At 42.0% G+C, this 19,680-nt stretch overlaps 1 protein-coding gene across 2 annotated transcripts in view; it reads left to right on the forward strand.

The window, feature by feature from the left end:
* The window catches only part of poc1b (POC1 centriolar protein B), a 110,650-nt gene that overhangs the window by 28,640 nt on the left and 62,330 nt on the right, over positions 1-19,680 (forward strand). Inside the window, exons 11-12 of one of the 2 annotated variants that reach the window (XM_044035714.1) lie at positions 5,527-5,832; positions 6,417-7,235. The exons of the other annotated variant lie outside the window; for it this stretch is intronic. Of the exons in view, the coding sequence (XP_043891649.1) occupies positions 5,527-5,832; positions 6,417-6,620 (510 nt within the window). The 3' untranslated portion in view covers positions 6,621-7,235. Of the gene's footprint in view, positions 1-5,526; positions 5,833-6,416; positions 7,236-19,680 lie in introns of those variants that run through there. 2 annotated transcript variants of the gene reach the window in all.

Consider the following 19,680-nt stretch of genomic DNA (forward strand, 5'->3'; position numbering starts at 1 on the left):
TTGCTGATGATCCCTTTCCAATGACTCCCATCTCCTATTGAAATTAACCATACATATAATGCAGTATATAGTTGTTTGAGCACAGGAACAGAAACATGAACCTCTCCTTCTGTGCCTAAGGTAACAGCAGGCTCCACCAATCAGAGATGTAATTTTTCTATTTCAGCCTATAGTCGTTCCTCACATTGCCTCTCTGTCAAAGTTATGCTCTCATGAAACCAGGACGACACAGAGAAAATAAATCCTATTAACCAATGAATAGTAAAGGAAGTCTTACCTACAACTAGTGTATTTTTACCACTCACAGAGATTATAATCTGTGTCTTTTCCCAGAATTGGTGCGGTCACGATCTCCTTCTAAATAGCACTTAGAATATTCGCTGCACCATGGTCACCGTGCAAACACAGCCAGAGCTTGTCATCATGAGGGCCAGAAGCCCAGTGTGAATACTAAACATCACGATTCTTGAGAGCCCATCTGTGTCCTCCACAGTCGACGGGACGCTCGGCTCAATGTGACACACGACCTCAAGAGACGTGCTCACCCTGCTGAATAACGTCCACAATTTATGTTTAAAACATTAAATTAGTGTCACTATGCCTTTGCTCTTATGCCGAACGTTGATGTTGTTTATTTTAGGCTTTCAAAATAAGGTACACAATTATCTCTGCCCTATTGTCGTTTCAAAATGTTGCTGAAGTCAAGTGTTCTTTGTGTTATTATTTAATTTGGTGGAGCTTTGTTCACATCCTGAAGAGGATTTTCAGCGTTGAATAATCAACATCAGGCATGTTATTTTTATTTATTTATTTATTTAGTTTATGGAGAGGAAAGGTAGTGCGGGGGAAGCAGCGAGAGGAGGCACAACATCAGAGAGGTCCTTCAATTAAGATCAAACAGCTTTTTTGTAAGGGTCACAGTGTCTGAAGTCTCCTGCCAAAGAGAGAGTGCAGCTAATTCTGGTGCCCATGTTTAATCACGTTTTTGATCAGCCACCTGTGACTTTATTTAGAAATGGCAGGGAGGCAATTTTTGATCTTTCCCATTATGGTGCGTTTGATCCTGAACATCACAGACACTGTTGACATTGCTCCTTTTTGATAAAATAGCTATGTTAAGCGAATCCTCTGTAGTCATGTGGATGACATGTGTCATGTAATGTTACTTTGACATGATGGTGCCCAAAAATCATTAACCTTTGAGAGTTGCAGTGTTACTGTGCCAGGTTTTTAGCAAACTGCTATTTTCCGCCTGCTGTCTCTGGGCAGGAGAAGATGCCACAGTGACCTGTGCTATTTTATACTATTGACAATATCAGCAGTGAATATTCAATCACTTTCAATCTCTTTTCTCATTGTCATATATAGAGTGTTCTGTTTATATCAAATATCCCACCCTCTTCCCTGCTATCCCCTCAGTTTCCCAAACTGCCACCTGACATCCAAATTGCTTATATCACAATAATAAGAATAATAGTGAACAAAAATCAGAAAATAGAAAGGGCAAATAATTAATTAAATAAATAAATATATACTTTCAAACATATGTACGTTTGTATTGTATTGGGGGTGGAGTGGCTCAGTGGTTAAGACCGGTACCCTATGTGCGAAAAACATCATGGTCGCAATGGTCGCAAGTTCGATTCCACCCCTCGCTGACTGTATTCAATTCCATTGTAAGTCGCTTTGGATAAAAGCGTCTGCTAAATGACATGTAATGTAATGTATTCATATGCAGTGTAACTATACAATCTACAATAAGGCTGCGATTGTGATTTTCCCCTTTTCCGTCACTAACTCAAGATCTTCTTATGACCTAGTGACCTTTCACTAAACGCTGTAGGCTGAGCCTCTGTGTCCCACATATTGCAACGGCACTCATTACCTAATGTTCCACACAGAGACAACGCAGACATTGTTCCCTTACTATCAACGGTGGTGCTGTCACTCCCACTGGCCCTTTATTATTACAGTGGCTACTTTCTGCTCTGCCACTGTGGCCACACCACCCACTCATCTCCCATCGGACAGAAAACTCTGGCTGGCAGTAAGCCACCGCCAAATTCCTGCCACTACATGACCGCAGCTACAACTTATGCCACGTCTCCTGACATGCCAGAGTTCAGCTGAGATGATTTTATTTAGGAAATAACCCTCATGACAACGTTATTGTTGGTGTTACTATGTTGCACCTGTCTGCGTTCAAAGTTGTACAATTAATGTCCCTGGTTTTTGGATTTCTGAGCTGAATGCTGTCTGATTTTAAATCAGTCCGTGTTCTCATACTTTTACACATTCTTCTGTATAATTGAAAGCAGTAAATGTCTTGGTTATATGTAATTTATAGCTTTTTGCTATTTATTTGTCGCTATTTTTGCTACATGACCTTTAAATACTCTTTTCTTACTTACTGATTGTGCATTTGCTTGTTTGTTTTACAACCTTGAAATGAGCAAAAATCATGTGCAATATCTGTTTATGTCACACAAAGATAGAAAAGATATCCCACCACTTTGACCGTGTGTGTGTGTGTGCGCGCGCGTGTTCATGTGTGTGCGATTGACACTCGAGCCAGCAGCGTTATCCTGCATGTTAAATGTTTAAATGCACCCAAACTTCCTGTGGGGATGGAGTGAGGGGGTGCAAATCGATGGTGGCCTGCATCTGCCGGGTGTAAATGAACTGAGCAGATGTTGACCAGATGTGTCCATGGGGGCTGAATGGGGGCTAAAGAGAGGGAAAAAAACAACAAGAGAATTGTGCGTAGATATTTAGAGGGAGCCACCATCCTTTCCTCACACTGTCAGCTTTGTTCACCTCCACTCTGGAGATAAGTGCAACCTTTCCCCTCTCTTGTTCTCTTTCTCACTCACACACAGACACTGCATTGACCGCCATTCATCTACAAAGCCTTATCCCGAACCATAACCTAACCACAATTTAAAATGGTAGCCCTAAACTTAACTAGTTCCTCAGAAATTTGCTTCTGCCTCACTGGGACCAGGTTTAAGTCTCCATGAGGACGACTGGTCCTGACAAGGTCAAAGTTTATGCCGGAGAAGGTCCTAAAGTAACAAATTCAAGTTCATACGCGCAATTAGCATTCGTTCGTGGGCTGCTTGCGTCTTAAATGGGATTGGATCTAACTTTCCCGTTCTGTGTACAAATACAGAAGGAAAATAATTATTCTCACAACAACTGTCTGTTGTCAGTAGATCTGGGATGGGTTGAGCGGATCAATGCAAACGCCTGCAGCTTTACAGTTTGAAAACAAAAAAAAAAGTAGAAGCCATGAGGCAATCGGTGTTTATATTGTGACGCTGGCCACAAATAAGTCACCATATGAGCATGATAAAATACATAGCATACAGTTCATTGTGAAACTGTAGCAAGTCACAGGATGTTAGCTGTGTAGGTGGTCTTTAATTCCTGCGGGAGACACATTTGTGTTCACATCCTTCCCACATCCGTCCCAGAAAACACAGCCGAACGTGGTTTCGACGAATCAGATCTCAAGATTCGTTCACGCTGGTATGATAACAGATTATGTTACACGTGGTGATTAAAATCACTTACTACCAGTTGATTGTCTTAATTTTCAATTGTTGGGATAATTATTACGCTGTCTTACTTCAGTCGAGTAATTCCTTTTAGGAATTTTAGAAAATTGTACCACTGAATTTTCACAGTGTTCCATGCCTAGTTCACACATGTAATCAGAGCTGTCCACTTGTTTTTGGATCCCTCTGGACGGATGTTAATACCATTGGTCACACACTCCTCCTCCTCCCTTCATCCCCCCTTCCTCTCCTCTCCTGCCTCTGCCCACGCTCTCTTTGAAGTGAAGACACTGCTCAGCAAGTGAGCTGGAATCGATTGCACCATGCATTAGGCTGGGAATGTTTGACACCCTCCTCCTCTTCACCCATCTCTTCCTTCCTCCTCCATCCTCTTGACACATCCCTCACTTGTCTCCCCCCCTCCGCTTCATACCACTTCCGCCTATCGCACTGCTGTGACTTTTGTCGAAAGCCTGTCTTTACTTCAGTGGACACAATGATCTAAGTGCAGTTGTTCAAATTTCGTGTGCTGTGTTTCTCAGCGAGTGTGTCGGTGCTGCTCTAAAGCAAGAGGACGGTTGGTGCTGAACTGAAAGTGATTTGTACGTTATGTGATCGCTCACCCACAGATGAATCATAACAGCTTTTAAACTGATAAGTAACATTCGCAGTTTTGTCAAGTGCAAGGATTTATATGATCATTTTAACAATTTTAATTTATTTTTATTGATTATTGGACCGCAGGCTGGGTAAAATAACCAGCCAGCTCATAATACCCTTACTGGTTTTGGCCCAGGTGCAGGGTTATTGCCTGTTATATTTATGGATGGGTGAATTGTACGTATTTTTCTTCTCTTGACGCTGCCTTAATCTCTTTCAACTGTTCTCAAACTCCTCATCTCAATCTTTCTTCATGATTTGTTTTATCAATATTGTCTCCATATATTTTAAGCACACACCTATCTAAAGTACTGACCACAACTGAAGTGTGGATGAAAATGAAATGGTTTTGGCTGTTGAGATCCCTTGTTAAATCTCCAGATAATGTCTGCTTCCTGGATGCACATGCCAGGCTCCACCCCTTTTTGTCTGGATTCTCCACTGATTCTCCTGCTGTTGTGAAACGTGTCTCATCCACCCACAATCTCCTGCCACATTTGTCATATGTGAATAGCAAACCCTGGAGAGCGTGCAAACCCAGATCTCTGTAAATGTGTAGCCTTGTCTTGCTTGTCATTGTGAAATCATTAGCAGAAGGTTGCTGGTTTTAATCCCAAATGGTAACCAATGTTGCTTCACATGTCCCTCGCTACTGTATCTTGAATGAATGAATGAATGAACGAATGAAGTCACAATAGATTAACGGGAGAGATGTGTCCCCGGTGAACGTGAACAAAATGTTTTGCTCTTTGGCTGCAGCCCTTACTCTCAAAGTGCCAATGACCTTGTGACCTTGTCTTCAGCCAACAAGTTAGTCAGTCAGTCACAGTCTGTCATTCAGTCAGTAATCCAACAGTGTGAGTCATCCGCCTCCTTCAGTCTGCCAAGTTGCATCAGTCTCAAGGCTTTCTGTGACAGAACAATGAGCCAGGAAGGATGCTGGGTAACCCTGCCTAGCAATATGTGTTATTCAGCCTAATTAATACTCCTGTGTTTTATTCACTCAACCACTTTTCCTGCCTGCACATTTCAGGCAGGGTAATGACGCGTTGTTTTAGTATCATTTTTCCCCCATCTGAATCTTTAAATTAATTGAGTTTAGTCTTCAAATGAAGCTCCTTCTCTGCTTGTCCAAAAACCCACTTACTAACATCTGGCTTTTGTCTGCAGTGGGGTTAGGGTACAATTTAATTTAATGGGAGTTCCAGCTTGGATACAGTGTAATTGATGAGGGCAACATTCAGACATCCGTCTAAATAACAATCAGCTGAAGACCAGTGTTTTGTTCTCTGTCACTTTCATCCAGCTCCTAAATGATCGGACACACTTAATGCCCACGCAAACTGCTGCCAACAGTCACCACTCCAACGGTTTGCATGCGTGTCATGCCGCCAAGTTAAGAGTGGAAGACGGGAACGGTGACAGAAGAGCCCATAGGGCTGGTTTGGCCGCCGGGAGCCAGAGAGTGGCTGACAGGGGTGAAAGGGGAAGAAGAGAGGAAGATGAAGAGAAGAGAAAGGAGACGAACGCATCCGAAGTCCTCTTTGGTCATCAGTTGAGGCTGGACTCTATTCTGGGCCACATTGTTCAACAGCTGGATGTTCTTACGCAGGTCAGTTATGAGCAAAGTTGTGAAAATGGGGAAAATAAAATGGGTCAACAGTTTCATTAATCTTTCACTGCATGGCTGAAACCCAGTGGCAGGTCACTCGATACACGACTCTGTTCTCTTGATTTTTACAACTTTCACAATGAAATTGTTCGCGTTATTGATCAATAATTTCCCAACAATGTAAGTCAAGTGAGCTGAAGCTGCTTACAGTCGTGCGCTGATGTTCAGAGATTCTCCAGAGATTGTCTCATGTGAGAATTCAGCTGGAAAATCTTTGGATAATCCACAGCGAATAAATGGCCAAGTGTCCTGACTCCTGCATGCACAAGCAATGCTCCAAAGATTATCCTGCCGTTGTAAACACATCTAACTATAACAATTTGTGAAGCGTAAACTCCAGACGCATTTATTTTAAAAATGAGAATCTACTGTCCACTGTTGTTTTAGTGATCCTGGCTATTGTAGCTTCCAGGTTGGGTTGTATAAAGTTCTACATGCACAACAACCACTATTAAAAAAACAGTATTATAAGCTTTTATCTGTCGTTGTTTTATAATTACTATCAACATCCTCACTTTACACAGACGGTGTCCGTGCTGGAGGAACGTCTCTCCCTGACTGAGGACAAGCTGAAAGAGTGTCTCCTCCACCAATCCCAGATCCTGAGGGACGTGCGAGCATCAGGCGAGAGGCAGAGGATGGAGAGCCAAGAGACGGACGAATCACCTGTCCAGTTCACTTCTGGTCGACCTCGCTCTCTCTCAGACTACAGCACAAACACGGACTGAAGAGCACGGGTGTGTGTGGGTTTCCATCACATGTTACCTTTGGGGACAGTATTCCGTCAACGGACCAATTGATTTGTTGACAACTTATTCAGTCTGGTGGGAAAGTCATGTCCTCACTTGACTGTTGTGTTGTGTGACTGTTGATTTCACTCTTTAAGGTCAAGTTTTGGCCAGGGTTTGGATAATTCTTCAGGAAATGAATGCAAGTCTATGAAAGTGATCTGTGTGTGTGTGTGAGAGAGAGAGAGAGAGAGATAACATATTTTCTCGATGTCTTTCCTCACTTCTTAAGAGCTTCCAGCTGTACAGCCAAGCAGACATTCCTAGTGTGTGTGTTGATATGGATGTTACGTCCAATCTGGACAGCTGCAGCTATGAAAACAGACAGTGCTTGTCTGCTGTGTGACCTCTGTGTATGTGCGTGTGCGCACGTGCGTATGTTTTTGTGTGTGTATCTATGTATCTGTGTGTTTGCACATATTTTAGCAGTTGCTTGCTTTGCAGGGACATTTTTTCCTTCCATTCTCTTTGCATCGCTGTGATTTTAAACCCAAATTGTGCACCTGCACCTTGTGTAAATGTAATTTATGTGAATAAATGTCATATTTTATTGCTCTTGTAGTAATACTTTGTCTGCACCTCTGTCCAGACATCAACAGAATCTTACTCTGAGAGATCAAACGACTTATACAGGAGTGGTCACATGTATGTGGATTTCCAATATTAAGCCAGGAAAACTTGTAGTATTGTGTCTATTTAGAAATGATGGACACAACATTTAATTAGTAAGTGAAATGTATGTATTTACAAATTACTGTACTGTAATATAAGACGGACTCATTCAGACGTTGGGATTTAACTTGAATTTATCCACACTGGCATCTGTCTTCAACCTTCTCTGTCTATTTGCAACATAAACCCACTTTCCTCCTCTTGTTGAGCCATTTTTGAGATGGGTAGTGAGACCCTTTTTGCTCAGTAAGGTTTGGTATTTCTGACCCACATCTGCAGCTAGCTGTTTGATTATCTCCTCTGGCTCCTCTTGGGTGTTGGAAGTTCTACCATTGTTACCATTTAAACATATTTGTGTATATATATGTGTATATATGTGTGTGTGTGTGTGTGTGTGTGTGTGTGTGTGCCGTATGTATGTGTATATGTGTATGTATGTATATATGTATGTGTATATATGTATGTATGTGTGTGTGTATATATATATATATATATATGTGTGTGTATGTATACATATGTATATATATATATATATATATATATATATATATATATATATATATATATATATATATATATATATATATATATGTATATGTATATATATATATATATATACATATGTGTCAGTACCTGCATGAACTAACTATTTGACTGAATTATTAAGATTAATGTCTGGTGAAGCAAACAGGTATAAATTATTTATAACTGATGGAAAAGTTCTGTTTGAGATCTGAGGCTCCACTATACTCATGATGGCTCACTATTTGGCAAGCAACAAAACACCCTGTTACCCTGTATATCTAACATGTTACTATGTCTTATTGACTGATATCATTTATAAATCCTTCATAATGGAACATGCATAGTTTGACCAAGTATCTCGTCATCTACGGCTTTGTCCTCCACATGAGGTTTGTGGGGGTTGCTGGTGCCAATCCTAGCGGACATAGGGCGAAAGGTGTATTGTCCAATTCTGCACAGTACATTTCCTTTAGCAGTGACGGCACTCGTATGTATCATCTGGTGAAGCTGGATCATATGATCGATGTCACATTTTCTTTCATCTCCACCAGTGACTATGAGATCAGATGTTTTGTCTCTGTGTCGCCCAGCATGGAGACGTTAGCTGTTTATGTTCCTCCAGAGGCGGAGATGCGGTGAGCGGCGCTGCCGGCTCGGGAGGAAGCAGTAAAAAAGCCACACAAAGTCGAGGGCGGGCCCTGCGCTGGCTGCTGTTTGCTTGGCCAGCCACATCCTCCACTTTTCCTTCCTCTCTGGTTTTACTGGTTTTCCTGCTCCTGCAGCTTCTCTCTCTTCCGATGACATAAAGTGGTTTGGCAAATTGAGAGAGGAGATCAAATCCAAATTGTCCCATGCAAAAAAAAAAAAGCGTTGCACTCAATTTTGTGTTTTGCGTTGATTTCTACTCACCACTTTCTTGCAGTGGATAATGTAATATTATGGAAAAGGGAAACTGAAAGGACATTTTAATAGGATCCGTTCTGAAGGTTCAGTAGCTCAATGTTTTGGGCCTAAACTGTTGAAGCAATAGTGAGGTCTTCTGAAGTCTGGTTCTGTGAGGGACTGTGCCCTCCCGCTGTGCCAGCCTGAGATATGCCTGCCCCCATAAAGAAAACCAGGATTTAGCCACTTAACAAATGAGTCTCCCAATAAAATGTCCACACACTTAAATCTATGATATCTTAAGCATTTCTTTGCCTCTTTAGCTCGCTGTGAGACCGCTTTTTCCGACTGGAAACTGATGTTTGTCAGCGGCTTATTCCCCTGGGAAAATCAGCATTTTTAGCTGGGAAAACTGGAGCTGCTGAGTCTTTTGTGGCTAATTTCACAAGTTTCAAAATAACGTACTTGAATGAACCAATGGAGGCAGTGGTATGTTGACAATTCCTGTTGTAAAAGGTCCTCTCTGCAGTTTGGTGTGGTGGAGTGAGTTCCTTTGAATTTATCTTTAGAGGAAGAAGACCAAGATATCATGGACTTAAGCAGGCGTGGATGTAATTAGGTGAGCATTTTAAAGTCTAAGATGACTATGTGGTTGTACCTCATAGCACGCACTTACTCTGCCGGTTTGAAACAATGAAGAGCTCGAAGAAGAGGATTGTTAGTGGAGGCTGAAGTAGAAATTCTCTTTTGTTTTGCTCTTGTTACTCGGAAGCTGATTTTTTTTTTTTTCCCCTGCAGAAACATGACTTCATCTTGCAGAAATGTCTCCTAAAGGCCTGCGGGCTCATCTTACTGTTTCTGTGCGAGTGGAAACACAAGAAGGCACAATCGGACACGGGTGCTAAAGCGGTTGTTAGCAGAAGCCGAGCTGCATGCAAATAGTTAAAAGACCAATTTCCACCTTCACTTCCAGTTCCATCTCATTAAGTGCACACAGGGCACGTTTCATGGTGTACACACACAGGCGTGCTGTAAGCCCTTACGTGTGTGTGTGTGTGTGTGTGTGTGTGTGTCTTGGGTACATTGTGAACACGATCCCATAACCTGTTAATAGCTTCCTGGAGAAGGAGTTTCCTGTTGAGATTAAGGAAGGATCTCTTACAGCCAGGCTTGTTGACTTGCCACCAGGCGGACACATTGTCACAGTTCACTGCTGTACTGTGTGTGTGTGTGTGTGTGTGTGTGTGTCATTCATATGTTTGTCCTTAGGTTTATTGGCCGTGGGAGTGTTTGCGTAATGTCTTGAAGTCAGTTAGACAGCTCTATATATTGATTCCTCAACCAGATATCAACCCTTTATCAGATATGAGTCGTCTGCTATAGTCTTTATGAAAACAGTTCTTTTAAATTGCCAACAAAAAAGAGTTTATTAAAACAGCCACAGTTAGACACGGTAAAAGAATATCAAAAATGTGTAAAACAATATGCTGATGCATCTGATAATTGCTGTGCAGGTGATATTTTATCTGTCCCTATTAAATGAATAAATAAACACTAAATAATATAGAAGGTAATAAAGAATAAATGTTAACATACATATTGTGTATACGACCATTGATCACCTGTTGTAAGTCTTAATATTGAGACATTCAGAACTCATCTGGTTCTCCTTTTTGGTTTTATTTACCCAGAATTTAAGAAATAAGCCTTTTACAGTAATCACTTTGGTCGTTGAGTCACCAAAGAAGCATTGGGTGTCCATTAGCAGAGGTTAAGCATGACTCATGGAGCTTTAAGAGCGGACCTCATTGTTCCCCTCAGAGCTGGCATATAAATAAATAGCTTTTTCTTTGTCTCCATATTCAACAGTTGAGTTCAAATGCAGTTATTGCTCAAATGTGGCCTCAGTATTCAAGTCTGGGTTTTTGGACTGTGTGGTGCTTGCAATGTCTAAAAATATAATCAATGTCCCCATTATGAGTAAAAAACATTAGTGTCACATTCAGAATGCACCATTACTCAATGAACTGTCCACAGTAAAAGCGACGTTTCTGTGGAAAGTGGCTGAAAGTCCCTCTGGGGGTCCAGATGTTGTTTCGGAGGTTTTTCTCTCCCTCTGGACAAACATATGCACATGTATACCTCCATTTAACATCACATGAAGAAATAAAGTCATAGCTGGCGGAAAAAGCTTTAGCTCCCCGCTGAATACACAGACCACTTCTCCTCCTCCTCCTCCTCCTCCTCCTCCTCCTCCTCTCTTTTCTGCTGCTCGTTTCCATTCTCTGAAAAACAGGAGGATTGTCTTTTTTGGAAAGTCCCTCCGAAGCCCCTTCAGGGGTTTAGGCGATAAATGGACAAAGAAGGATAGAGTGTGAAGAGAAGGAAGACGGACAGGAAGAGAGGTGGACGCTTCACCCACGCCTATTGAGTTACAGCGAGTTTCAGTCTGCCCTAAACAATAATTGATTGTAGTTTGTACATAGTGTGCACACCTACACACACACACAGTGGTGACACCTGTTCAAATAGGTGCAGAAGGAGACAGGCAAATACTGAGGCCTGTACACGCCGTTTGTTTTTTTATACCTTCTGTTTGACTTGTCCTCGTGTGGATAACTGCTTCCTGTTGTCACACGACCTGTTTCCTCTGATGAACGCTTAATAATAAAACAGGTTTCATTTGTATCCTACAAATCCCAGGTTTTTCATTTTCCTTGTTGTGGAACAAAATGGTCAAAACAGTGTTATATAGTGAGTGTGTTTGTGGTCTTGAATGACAGTCATCTCTTGTTTTTGCATGAGCCTGAATGGGAATGTGAAACCGATAATGTATGAACATCAGATTTATGGTTTATTGCTTTTCGATTTTGCTGCAGTTTGATGTATGGCCCCACCGTAGGCCCCCAAACTCCCTTGATCTGCTGGACTAACGGTAGAGAAGTGGTCCTGAGCGGCAGTGGCGGCGGCAGCAGCAGCAGCTCTGTGATGCAACGCGGCATGCTGGGTCATCTTTACAGGCCCGTGTTAGTTTAAACACGTGGCCTGTTTTTACAGGGATACATTTGTTGAAAGGATATCTCCGGTGGAAAGCGGGGGGGAGGGGAGGGGAGGGCGGTGGGTGATGTAAAAACAAAAAGCGAGAGGAAAGAGAGAGCGAGCACAGGGGGAGAAAAAAAACGCTGACCTCCACACAGAGAAGGTTCAAAGGGACCTCCGCTCCTGAGTGATCTGTCGGTTGTCATATGATCCCCCGGGCTGATTTTCTATCCCTCCCTCTCTCTTTGGGCCTTCCTGTGCCTTTCTTCCACTGGCAGGAAACAGAGAGGGATGCATGTACACAAGGCCTCACCGTTTTCCCCTTCCTTTGTGGGACAATAAAATGTTATTTGTTTCTCCTCAATACTTCCTGCATCCTGGACACACAGTGTACCGACTCCCAAATAGTTTCACTTCCATGACGAAAAGTCATCTCGTGTTTGTCTTTGTCTTGAGCCGCAGACGGCGACAATAGTCTGCTTTCAGGCGGAACAGTTTCAAGGAAAACCGATGAACTGCGCTGCAGCCTACTCGCACATTTCTGCTTAAGATGTCCGCCGACCATGAAACATAAACTAAGAAAATCAGCTTAAGACGAGCAGAGAAGCGCTGAAAAATGGTCAATTCCCGTTTACACTAGGCCTGGATCAAATTTGACCTGCAAATCCACATGTTAGTGACTCAGGAAATCAGTGTTGGATCAACTTTCACGGATCTTAAAGCTGTAGTGGGTAACTTTTAAATATAAACAAATGTCTGTAACATTCAAACCACAATGCGGACACATCGCACTCTGTATTGGCAGGTTTCCACTGGGAGGAGCGGTTCACTATGGTACGGACGTATTTTTCTGGGTTGGCATTAGGAACCATTCTATTTTTCGGCACCGTTCCCTTGGAGTACCAGTGGAGCTAGACCCGCGACAGTCCGCCGATGGGGCGACAGAAACACGACACGGCGACAGTCTATTCTCATACAGACCTGTCTTGTTGAAACAGCGACAAACCGAGCGGAAAAGAAAACAACGAGCTGCTCATTGTCGTCCGTTGTGTTGTTGTCTGTTGTGAGACGTTTGAGAACGCGCTTCGTTGTTGGCGCACTGGTACAACATCGTATGTCGGGCACAGAGAAAACCCCGCCTACCAAGCCACTCAGTGTAGCAATGTTTTGTTTTTGTGTCTGCGGAGACATCAGCAAGTGACGATATGACACACTGAACCCTAGTGTGCACCCACTGTGCTGTGAACACCCTGTGCGTGCGCCGGAAAGCCACGTTGGGACACGGACGCTCGCTCTCATTGAAATCACTGGCGACTCCTTTCCCGTAAAAATGCTGCCGAGCTTCCGACGTGTCTCGGTTTTCAGTTGTTTTATCTGGTTCCCCTTTCTCTGGAGTAAGGAACAAATCATGGGAAAAAGGCCACGTCCTTTCCTCAGATAAGGAAGCGGTGGACTTCCCGGCATCCCAGTGTGATATTGTTCCAGGGCCAAATGGGTCAAAAGGTCACTCCAAAGGCTCACACATCCTTCCTGCCTGTCTTTCCACAACCTGTATGGTGGGTGTGTGTGACTCTTTCTCCTGGCAAGAAAAAAAGAACTGACTTTCTTTCATAATAATAAAAACAACCTGACTGAATAGTAAGAACATTATTTGTTCATTGTAGTTAACTGAGTCTTTAAGTTTGTACATAGACATTTCCACATTCTCTTCTTCTTCTCTCTTGCTCTTGCAGACGCTGTCACTCTCGTTTCCTTCTTGTGTTTGGAGATTGTTTGCACAGTTTACTGTCCGTACTCTCGCTGGTTCGCTTCATTCTGTCCGTGTTGTGCACATGCAATGCAGTGTTCACTGAAAACCTGCTGAACAATATGTGTATTGGGAAATTTCGGTTTCCTTGTGGATGAGACCAAAATGACACATTTGACCTTATTAATGGAGTCATGAGTGGATTAGCAACTCCTGTGTCAGTGTGTTGAACCACCAGTTTTTCTAGACTTTGGTTTGAGAGACTCTGCAGTTTTAAAAATGACACAAACTACAGAAAGAATTCTGTCCAATGCTGTGATCAATCAGATTGTATACCATGTTTATAAGGCATTGGCGTCTATACTGAATTTAAAATATTCTATACTTTATGCAGAATTTAGAATTTATTTTTATTATTTATATATTTTTATCATAATATATCACACTGTGTATATATATATATATATTTATCATTAAGATTTTTTGTTAAATCACTCATATAGTTTATCTGAATGTTATTTGATTTAAGTCTCATTTAAGAACTTCAAGAATTAATTTTATTATTTATATATTTTTATCATAATATATCCATATGTATATATGTGTGTGTATATATATATATACATATATATATATTTGTACACACTGTATATATATATATACAGTATATATATCTATTCATCATTAAGTTTTTTTGTTAAATCACTCATATAGTTTATCTGAATTGTATTTGATTGTGCGTCTCATTTAAGAACTTCAAGAATTAATTTTATTATTTATATGCATGATCCAAAATAAGAGTTTCTCAAAGTGAAGTGTGTTTAGAGCTCCTGTCCTCTCATTTCAGTTTGGATTCCATACCCTCCCTTCTTATGTGCATTTGTATTTCAAGCTGATATTTGTATAGACTTAATAAATAGACTTAATAAATATATAATCAGTTAGTCAGTTAGTTGAGCTGATAATGAAACTATAAACTAGTGACTCACGCCAGTCTAAACATCCTGTCATTCCCGGCAGATGTAGTAAGAAGCTAATGCGGCCGGGTGAACGTGCTCACCACTGATCGTGTTAAACACCCGCTGCTCGATGTAGACAGTGTGCCAGGCACGTTTCTGTTTGGACCACAGCTTTAAGGAAAGGTCAAAGGTCATCCACACTACCTGGATTTCTCTAGTAGAGCAAAGAAGTGTATTCACATTTAAGAAGCTTAAACAATCGGACATTTTGTTTTAATCGTGAAAAAAGCTTCAAACCGATGAATTGAGTATTATTAGTAATCAATTAATCGTTTCAGCTCACTGTCGCTGATGGCCTTAAACTGTCTGCCTTGGAACTGAAGCACAGATATTCGGCCGAGTGACTGACACACAGCCTGAGACAATCTGTGAGTAACTGTGTCACTTGGCTTTCTCATGTGCCATCGTCCCTCTGACAACAGGCCTCCTCCTCCTCCCCCTCCTCCTCCTCCTCCTCCTCCTCCTCCTCTTCCTCCTCCTCCTCCATGTGTCTGCTCAGTCAGGTGCTCGGTTCCTCTTCCTGGTTAATAGTTTTTTCTCTTAAGCCTGTGCCGTGACAGCCTGAGGTCGTAGTGGGTTAAGTGACGATTACTTTAATCACCAAACGTGACACGTGTGGAGACCGAGATGTGTTTTCAACCACTTTTCTTTCATTTCATCCATTAATGGATCATGAAAAATAAAAATAAAAACTCCACAGAGACGGTGGTGATTTTAGAAAATATACTGTAGTAGCACTGTATCATTGTCATTGCTGTTTGTGATTTTTCATTCTTAATTCATCTTGGAGCACTTTGGGGTCAGCTCCCACAATGCACCTGTGGTGTAGCCCATTTACAAGTACAGTCCCTGACAAAAGTCTTGTCACTTATCCATTTTGTAGAAAAAACAGCTCATAACCTACCTTTAAATTAATCCATTGGTTTTAGAAATGGCTCATATGAAAGCTAAAACCCTCCCAAATCATGTTCAATATACTAAAATAAATTTGCTTCACTGAAGAAAGATTGATCATTTAATGAACACAGAAAGGTCAGATTTTGGTAAGACAAAAGTTTTGTCGCCTACAGAGAGTAATGTGAAAATTGAACAAATAATTTACTTCAAATACAAAAATATGCTGCATAACATCAGCAAATTAAGCAGTGGTGCTGTGAGATCCATATTTAATATCTTGTATGACTTCCATGAGCTTGCAGGACTGCATCCATGCAGTTCGATAATGATTCATACAAGTCATCAGGAATAGCAAAGAAAGCAGTCTTACATGCCTCCCAGAGTTCATCAAGATTCTTTGGTATTGTCTTCCATGCTTCCTCTTTCATTCTACCCCAGACATGCTCAATGATGTTCATGTCTGGTGACTGGGCTGGCCAGTCCTGGAGCACCTTGATCTTCATCGCCTTGAGGAACTTTGATGTAGAGGTGGAAGTATGCGATGGAGCACCATCCTGCTGCAAAATTTTTTCTTTTATGTTTGGGAATGTAAGAGGGAGCTAATACTTCTTGAAATTTTAGGCTATTGATATTGCCTTCCACCCTGCAAATCTCTCACACACCCCTTTACTGGATGTAACCCCAGACCATGATTTTTCCACCACCAAACTTAACTGTTTTCTGGGTGAATCTCGGATCTATGCGGGCTCCAGTAGTTCTCCTGCAATATTTGCGGCGGCAGTGATGTAATTCAACCGTAGATTCATCTGAGAAATCCACCTTCTGCCACTTTTCCAGCGTCCATCCTTTTAGCAGGCTGTGGGCCTTGGCAAATGCCACACATTTTTTTAATTGCCTTTTGTTAAGTGATGGTTTCTGGGCACAGAGGCCATTTCGAGACAGAATTCTACGAACTGTTCTGGTTGACATGGGGACTTGAGGTGACCAGGCCTGGTGAAGCTCTGCTGCAGTGGAAAAGGGGCTGGCCTTGGATTTTCGAGCAGTTGTCTTGCAGGGTCTGCCGGACCTGGGCTTGTCAAAAACATCTCCAGTCTTTTCTAATCTTTTTCTTACACTTTGTATTTGATGCTGAGACACATTGAAGTTGTCAGCCACCTCAGCAGTGGATCTGGTCTTCAGCCTCTTGATAATCAACGCTTTGGTCTCAGGGTGAATCTTAGGCATGTTGTCAGAGGTCAAGTTGCAGTTGAAGTGAATGTCTGGTGTGATGGGGTTCTTTTTATACACACCCGCTAATTGATTGATCAATTATTGATCACAGGAGAGGCTGTAATCTAGGATTGGGTGCATCATATGACAAGGCGACAAGACTTTTGTCTTTGCAAAAACTGAATCAGTGGGCTTTACCAAGCTGTGAACGTTAGAATGCTTTTCAGAAGTTTCATTTGGCACCAAAACATTACTTCAAAAACTGTTGGGATTAAAATTAGCCATTTCTTGTAAAAAAAAATTGATTAGACATATATTTAAGGGGCACTTAAGGTCAACTTGTACCCAGGCGACAAGACTTTTGTCAGGGACTGTACATGACAACATTCTCTTGCCATCTGACTGCCCTGATCCCTTTTTTCTTTCCATTCACCGTCTCTGATCCCTCTTTCTTCTTAACCTCACTGATTGGATTTACAGGACAGACCCAGCTTTCACTCCTTCACTGTTCACTTCTCTATACTGACACCATAACATAAATAAATGATTAGGTAATTTAATGACACACAGTAAACCTGCACCATTGTTGTTTGTCGGCACTTTATTGGCATTATTGATCAACAATCACACGTTTGTTAATCGTGACACAAATTAGACCGAGCAATTAATTCTTCTGAGTCAAAGACCGGGGAGGAAGAAAGCCACGTACAACTCCAGTCAGACTAAGCGTATGCATGCAGGAGTAATCAGACTATGAATCTCATTATCCAGATATGTTAGTTAGGTTAAGACTAGCTCGGTTTTACTTTAACTTGTTAACATGACATTAAGAAAACCAAAGGATTGTCTTCGTCTGACTGTTTCCAAACTTCTCCATGTGGATGGCAGACATTGCCATGGCAGATGTGATGCCTTTTTAAACAAAAACACTGTAGAGTGGAGTGGGCGTAGCCTCACACTGTAGCAGTCTTGCACTGACGCTTTTGTCTCACATTCTTTTTTATATGTTATACCTTATTATATGAAAGTTGTGGCCATGTGCAATATAGAAAACTACCAGTGTACATGTACAATAATGAAAATCATAAAATGTTGCCGTATAGTAAACAAGGCTTTGCTGTCACAAACACAGCTTGCCTCCCAAGTGGTTTGCTGACCTTTCCTCTGAATGTCAGGACAGCGACATCTCCTCTCCCACTTGAATAACCTTGTTTTCTCCTCACATCCACTTCCTCTCAGAGTCCCTGGTTTAAAATTAGACACAAGAAGCACTGGGTGGTTCAGCTGCACGATGGATCTGTGGCACCACAATGTTGAGCAGCAGTAGACAACTTATGGCACCCAGCACGACTCAACTCAGTTTAGTACAATTTTCCATTACTATAGTACCTCCTCAATGTGGGGGTGGAGTCATCATATCACGGCTGCAAGAAACTGCTGTGATGTTATATGCGACAAAAACACAAACATTGGCAGGCAAAGCCATCGTTTTCTGTGTAATGAATCATTAGAATCAGTCACAGAATCGTTCAGTACTTCCTGCTTGACCAGACCACAGTTACTGAACTGAGATTCAGCAGAATGGGCTGTGTTTTGGCAGTGCTGTTACTAAATACACCAGACTCCCCTGTAAAATATTGATATTTTAGAATGTTTTCAGGTTTTTGACTCTTTTTAACTGATCTACAGTTCGGCATTATTCGGTTTGTGTCATTATTCTTGTGTTGGACGTCGCGCTCATGACTCTTCCAGTGACGACACTCTCTGACCAATCAGTGGCCGGCAGTTTGTCGACGTCACATTTTAGTATCGGCTTAACTCGCTTGGAACCTCGCCGGAGCAGGGACTAAAAAAGTACCAGGTACTATCGCTAATGGAAAAGCCAGAAGAGTCGAGTTGAGCCGAGCTGAGTCGTGCTGCAACTGTGTAGTGGAAAAGCACCATAGCATAAAATAAACATACCAAATAAAGAAAGGTATTCAGTCTTTTGTTTATTGTACATAAACAAGAGATAATGAAAGTATCATCAAGTAACTAAAACTGTATTTTTTTAGGCATTTTATTATCACTATGGCGAAACTCTACCTCCAAGTGTTGGCCAACTTACACCCCCACCACACTCCAGTTCCTCTTCTCCCTTTTTTCTCCCTCTTAATGATTCTATTCATGGAATCTCCTCTCCACCTGCAAGTAAAAATACTTAGAATCCGACTGCTGTTGCTGTTCCCACTCTTCTGGCTCCCTGCCCACTAGGCCCACCATCCTTTTCTATAAGCCCTTGACCCTCCCCGCTCTTGTGTCCGGATGTACTCGGTCCATCTGTCAGCGCTGAGACTGGAGAAAGGAAGGGAAGAGAGGAAGGAGATGACAGACGAGAGAAAGGGAGAGGAGCAGCTAAAGGCCTCAGAGGAGGCGGCATGAGCTGTCAAAAATGGCTCCTATCTGCTTCCTGTATAGACAAACGGGAATTTTTATTGTCATACAAGAGGGGACCGAACCACTTTGGTCAGTGCTTTGCCAACTGCTTTGGTCAGATCCTGGACCTTGAGTCTTGCTTTGAAGTTCACTTTTATTTGATGCTTTGCCAGATTTCGTAGCTGGATTTGCCTTTACGACAAGCTTTGGAGAAATAGTGATCTTCCCCTGGGAAGATGAGTGTCTTCCCCCGATATTCCCCTCTGAGGCCTGGGTTTCATGCATCATCAATCCTGACCTGTGTAACCCAATAGGGACCCTTTGTTGTGTACATCAAAGAGGTCCCAGTGGACCAAAGATCAATCAGCGACTGAAGTGGATTCCACCCGTTTCGGAAAAGACATCAATACTGTGACTAAAGCTGGGGAATCCCTCTTTGGTGAATTCATAGATTTGATCAGGTCTCTTCCTCTGGGATTGCCAACACAATCATGTTCCCCATTTAGTTTCTCAGGTCATCCACGCTACCTGTGTAAGCAACTGCAAACACTAACGTTTATAGCTTTAGTTGATACTGAGATTACCAAAAATGTCA

This window comes from Solea senegalensis, linkage group LG10 (assembly GCF_019176455.1).
Source record: "Solea senegalensis isolate Sse05_10M linkage group LG10, IFAPA_SoseM_1, whole genome shotgun sequence".
Lineage (NCBI taxonomy): Eukaryota > Metazoa > Chordata > Actinopteri > Pleuronectiformes > Soleidae > Solea > Solea senegalensis.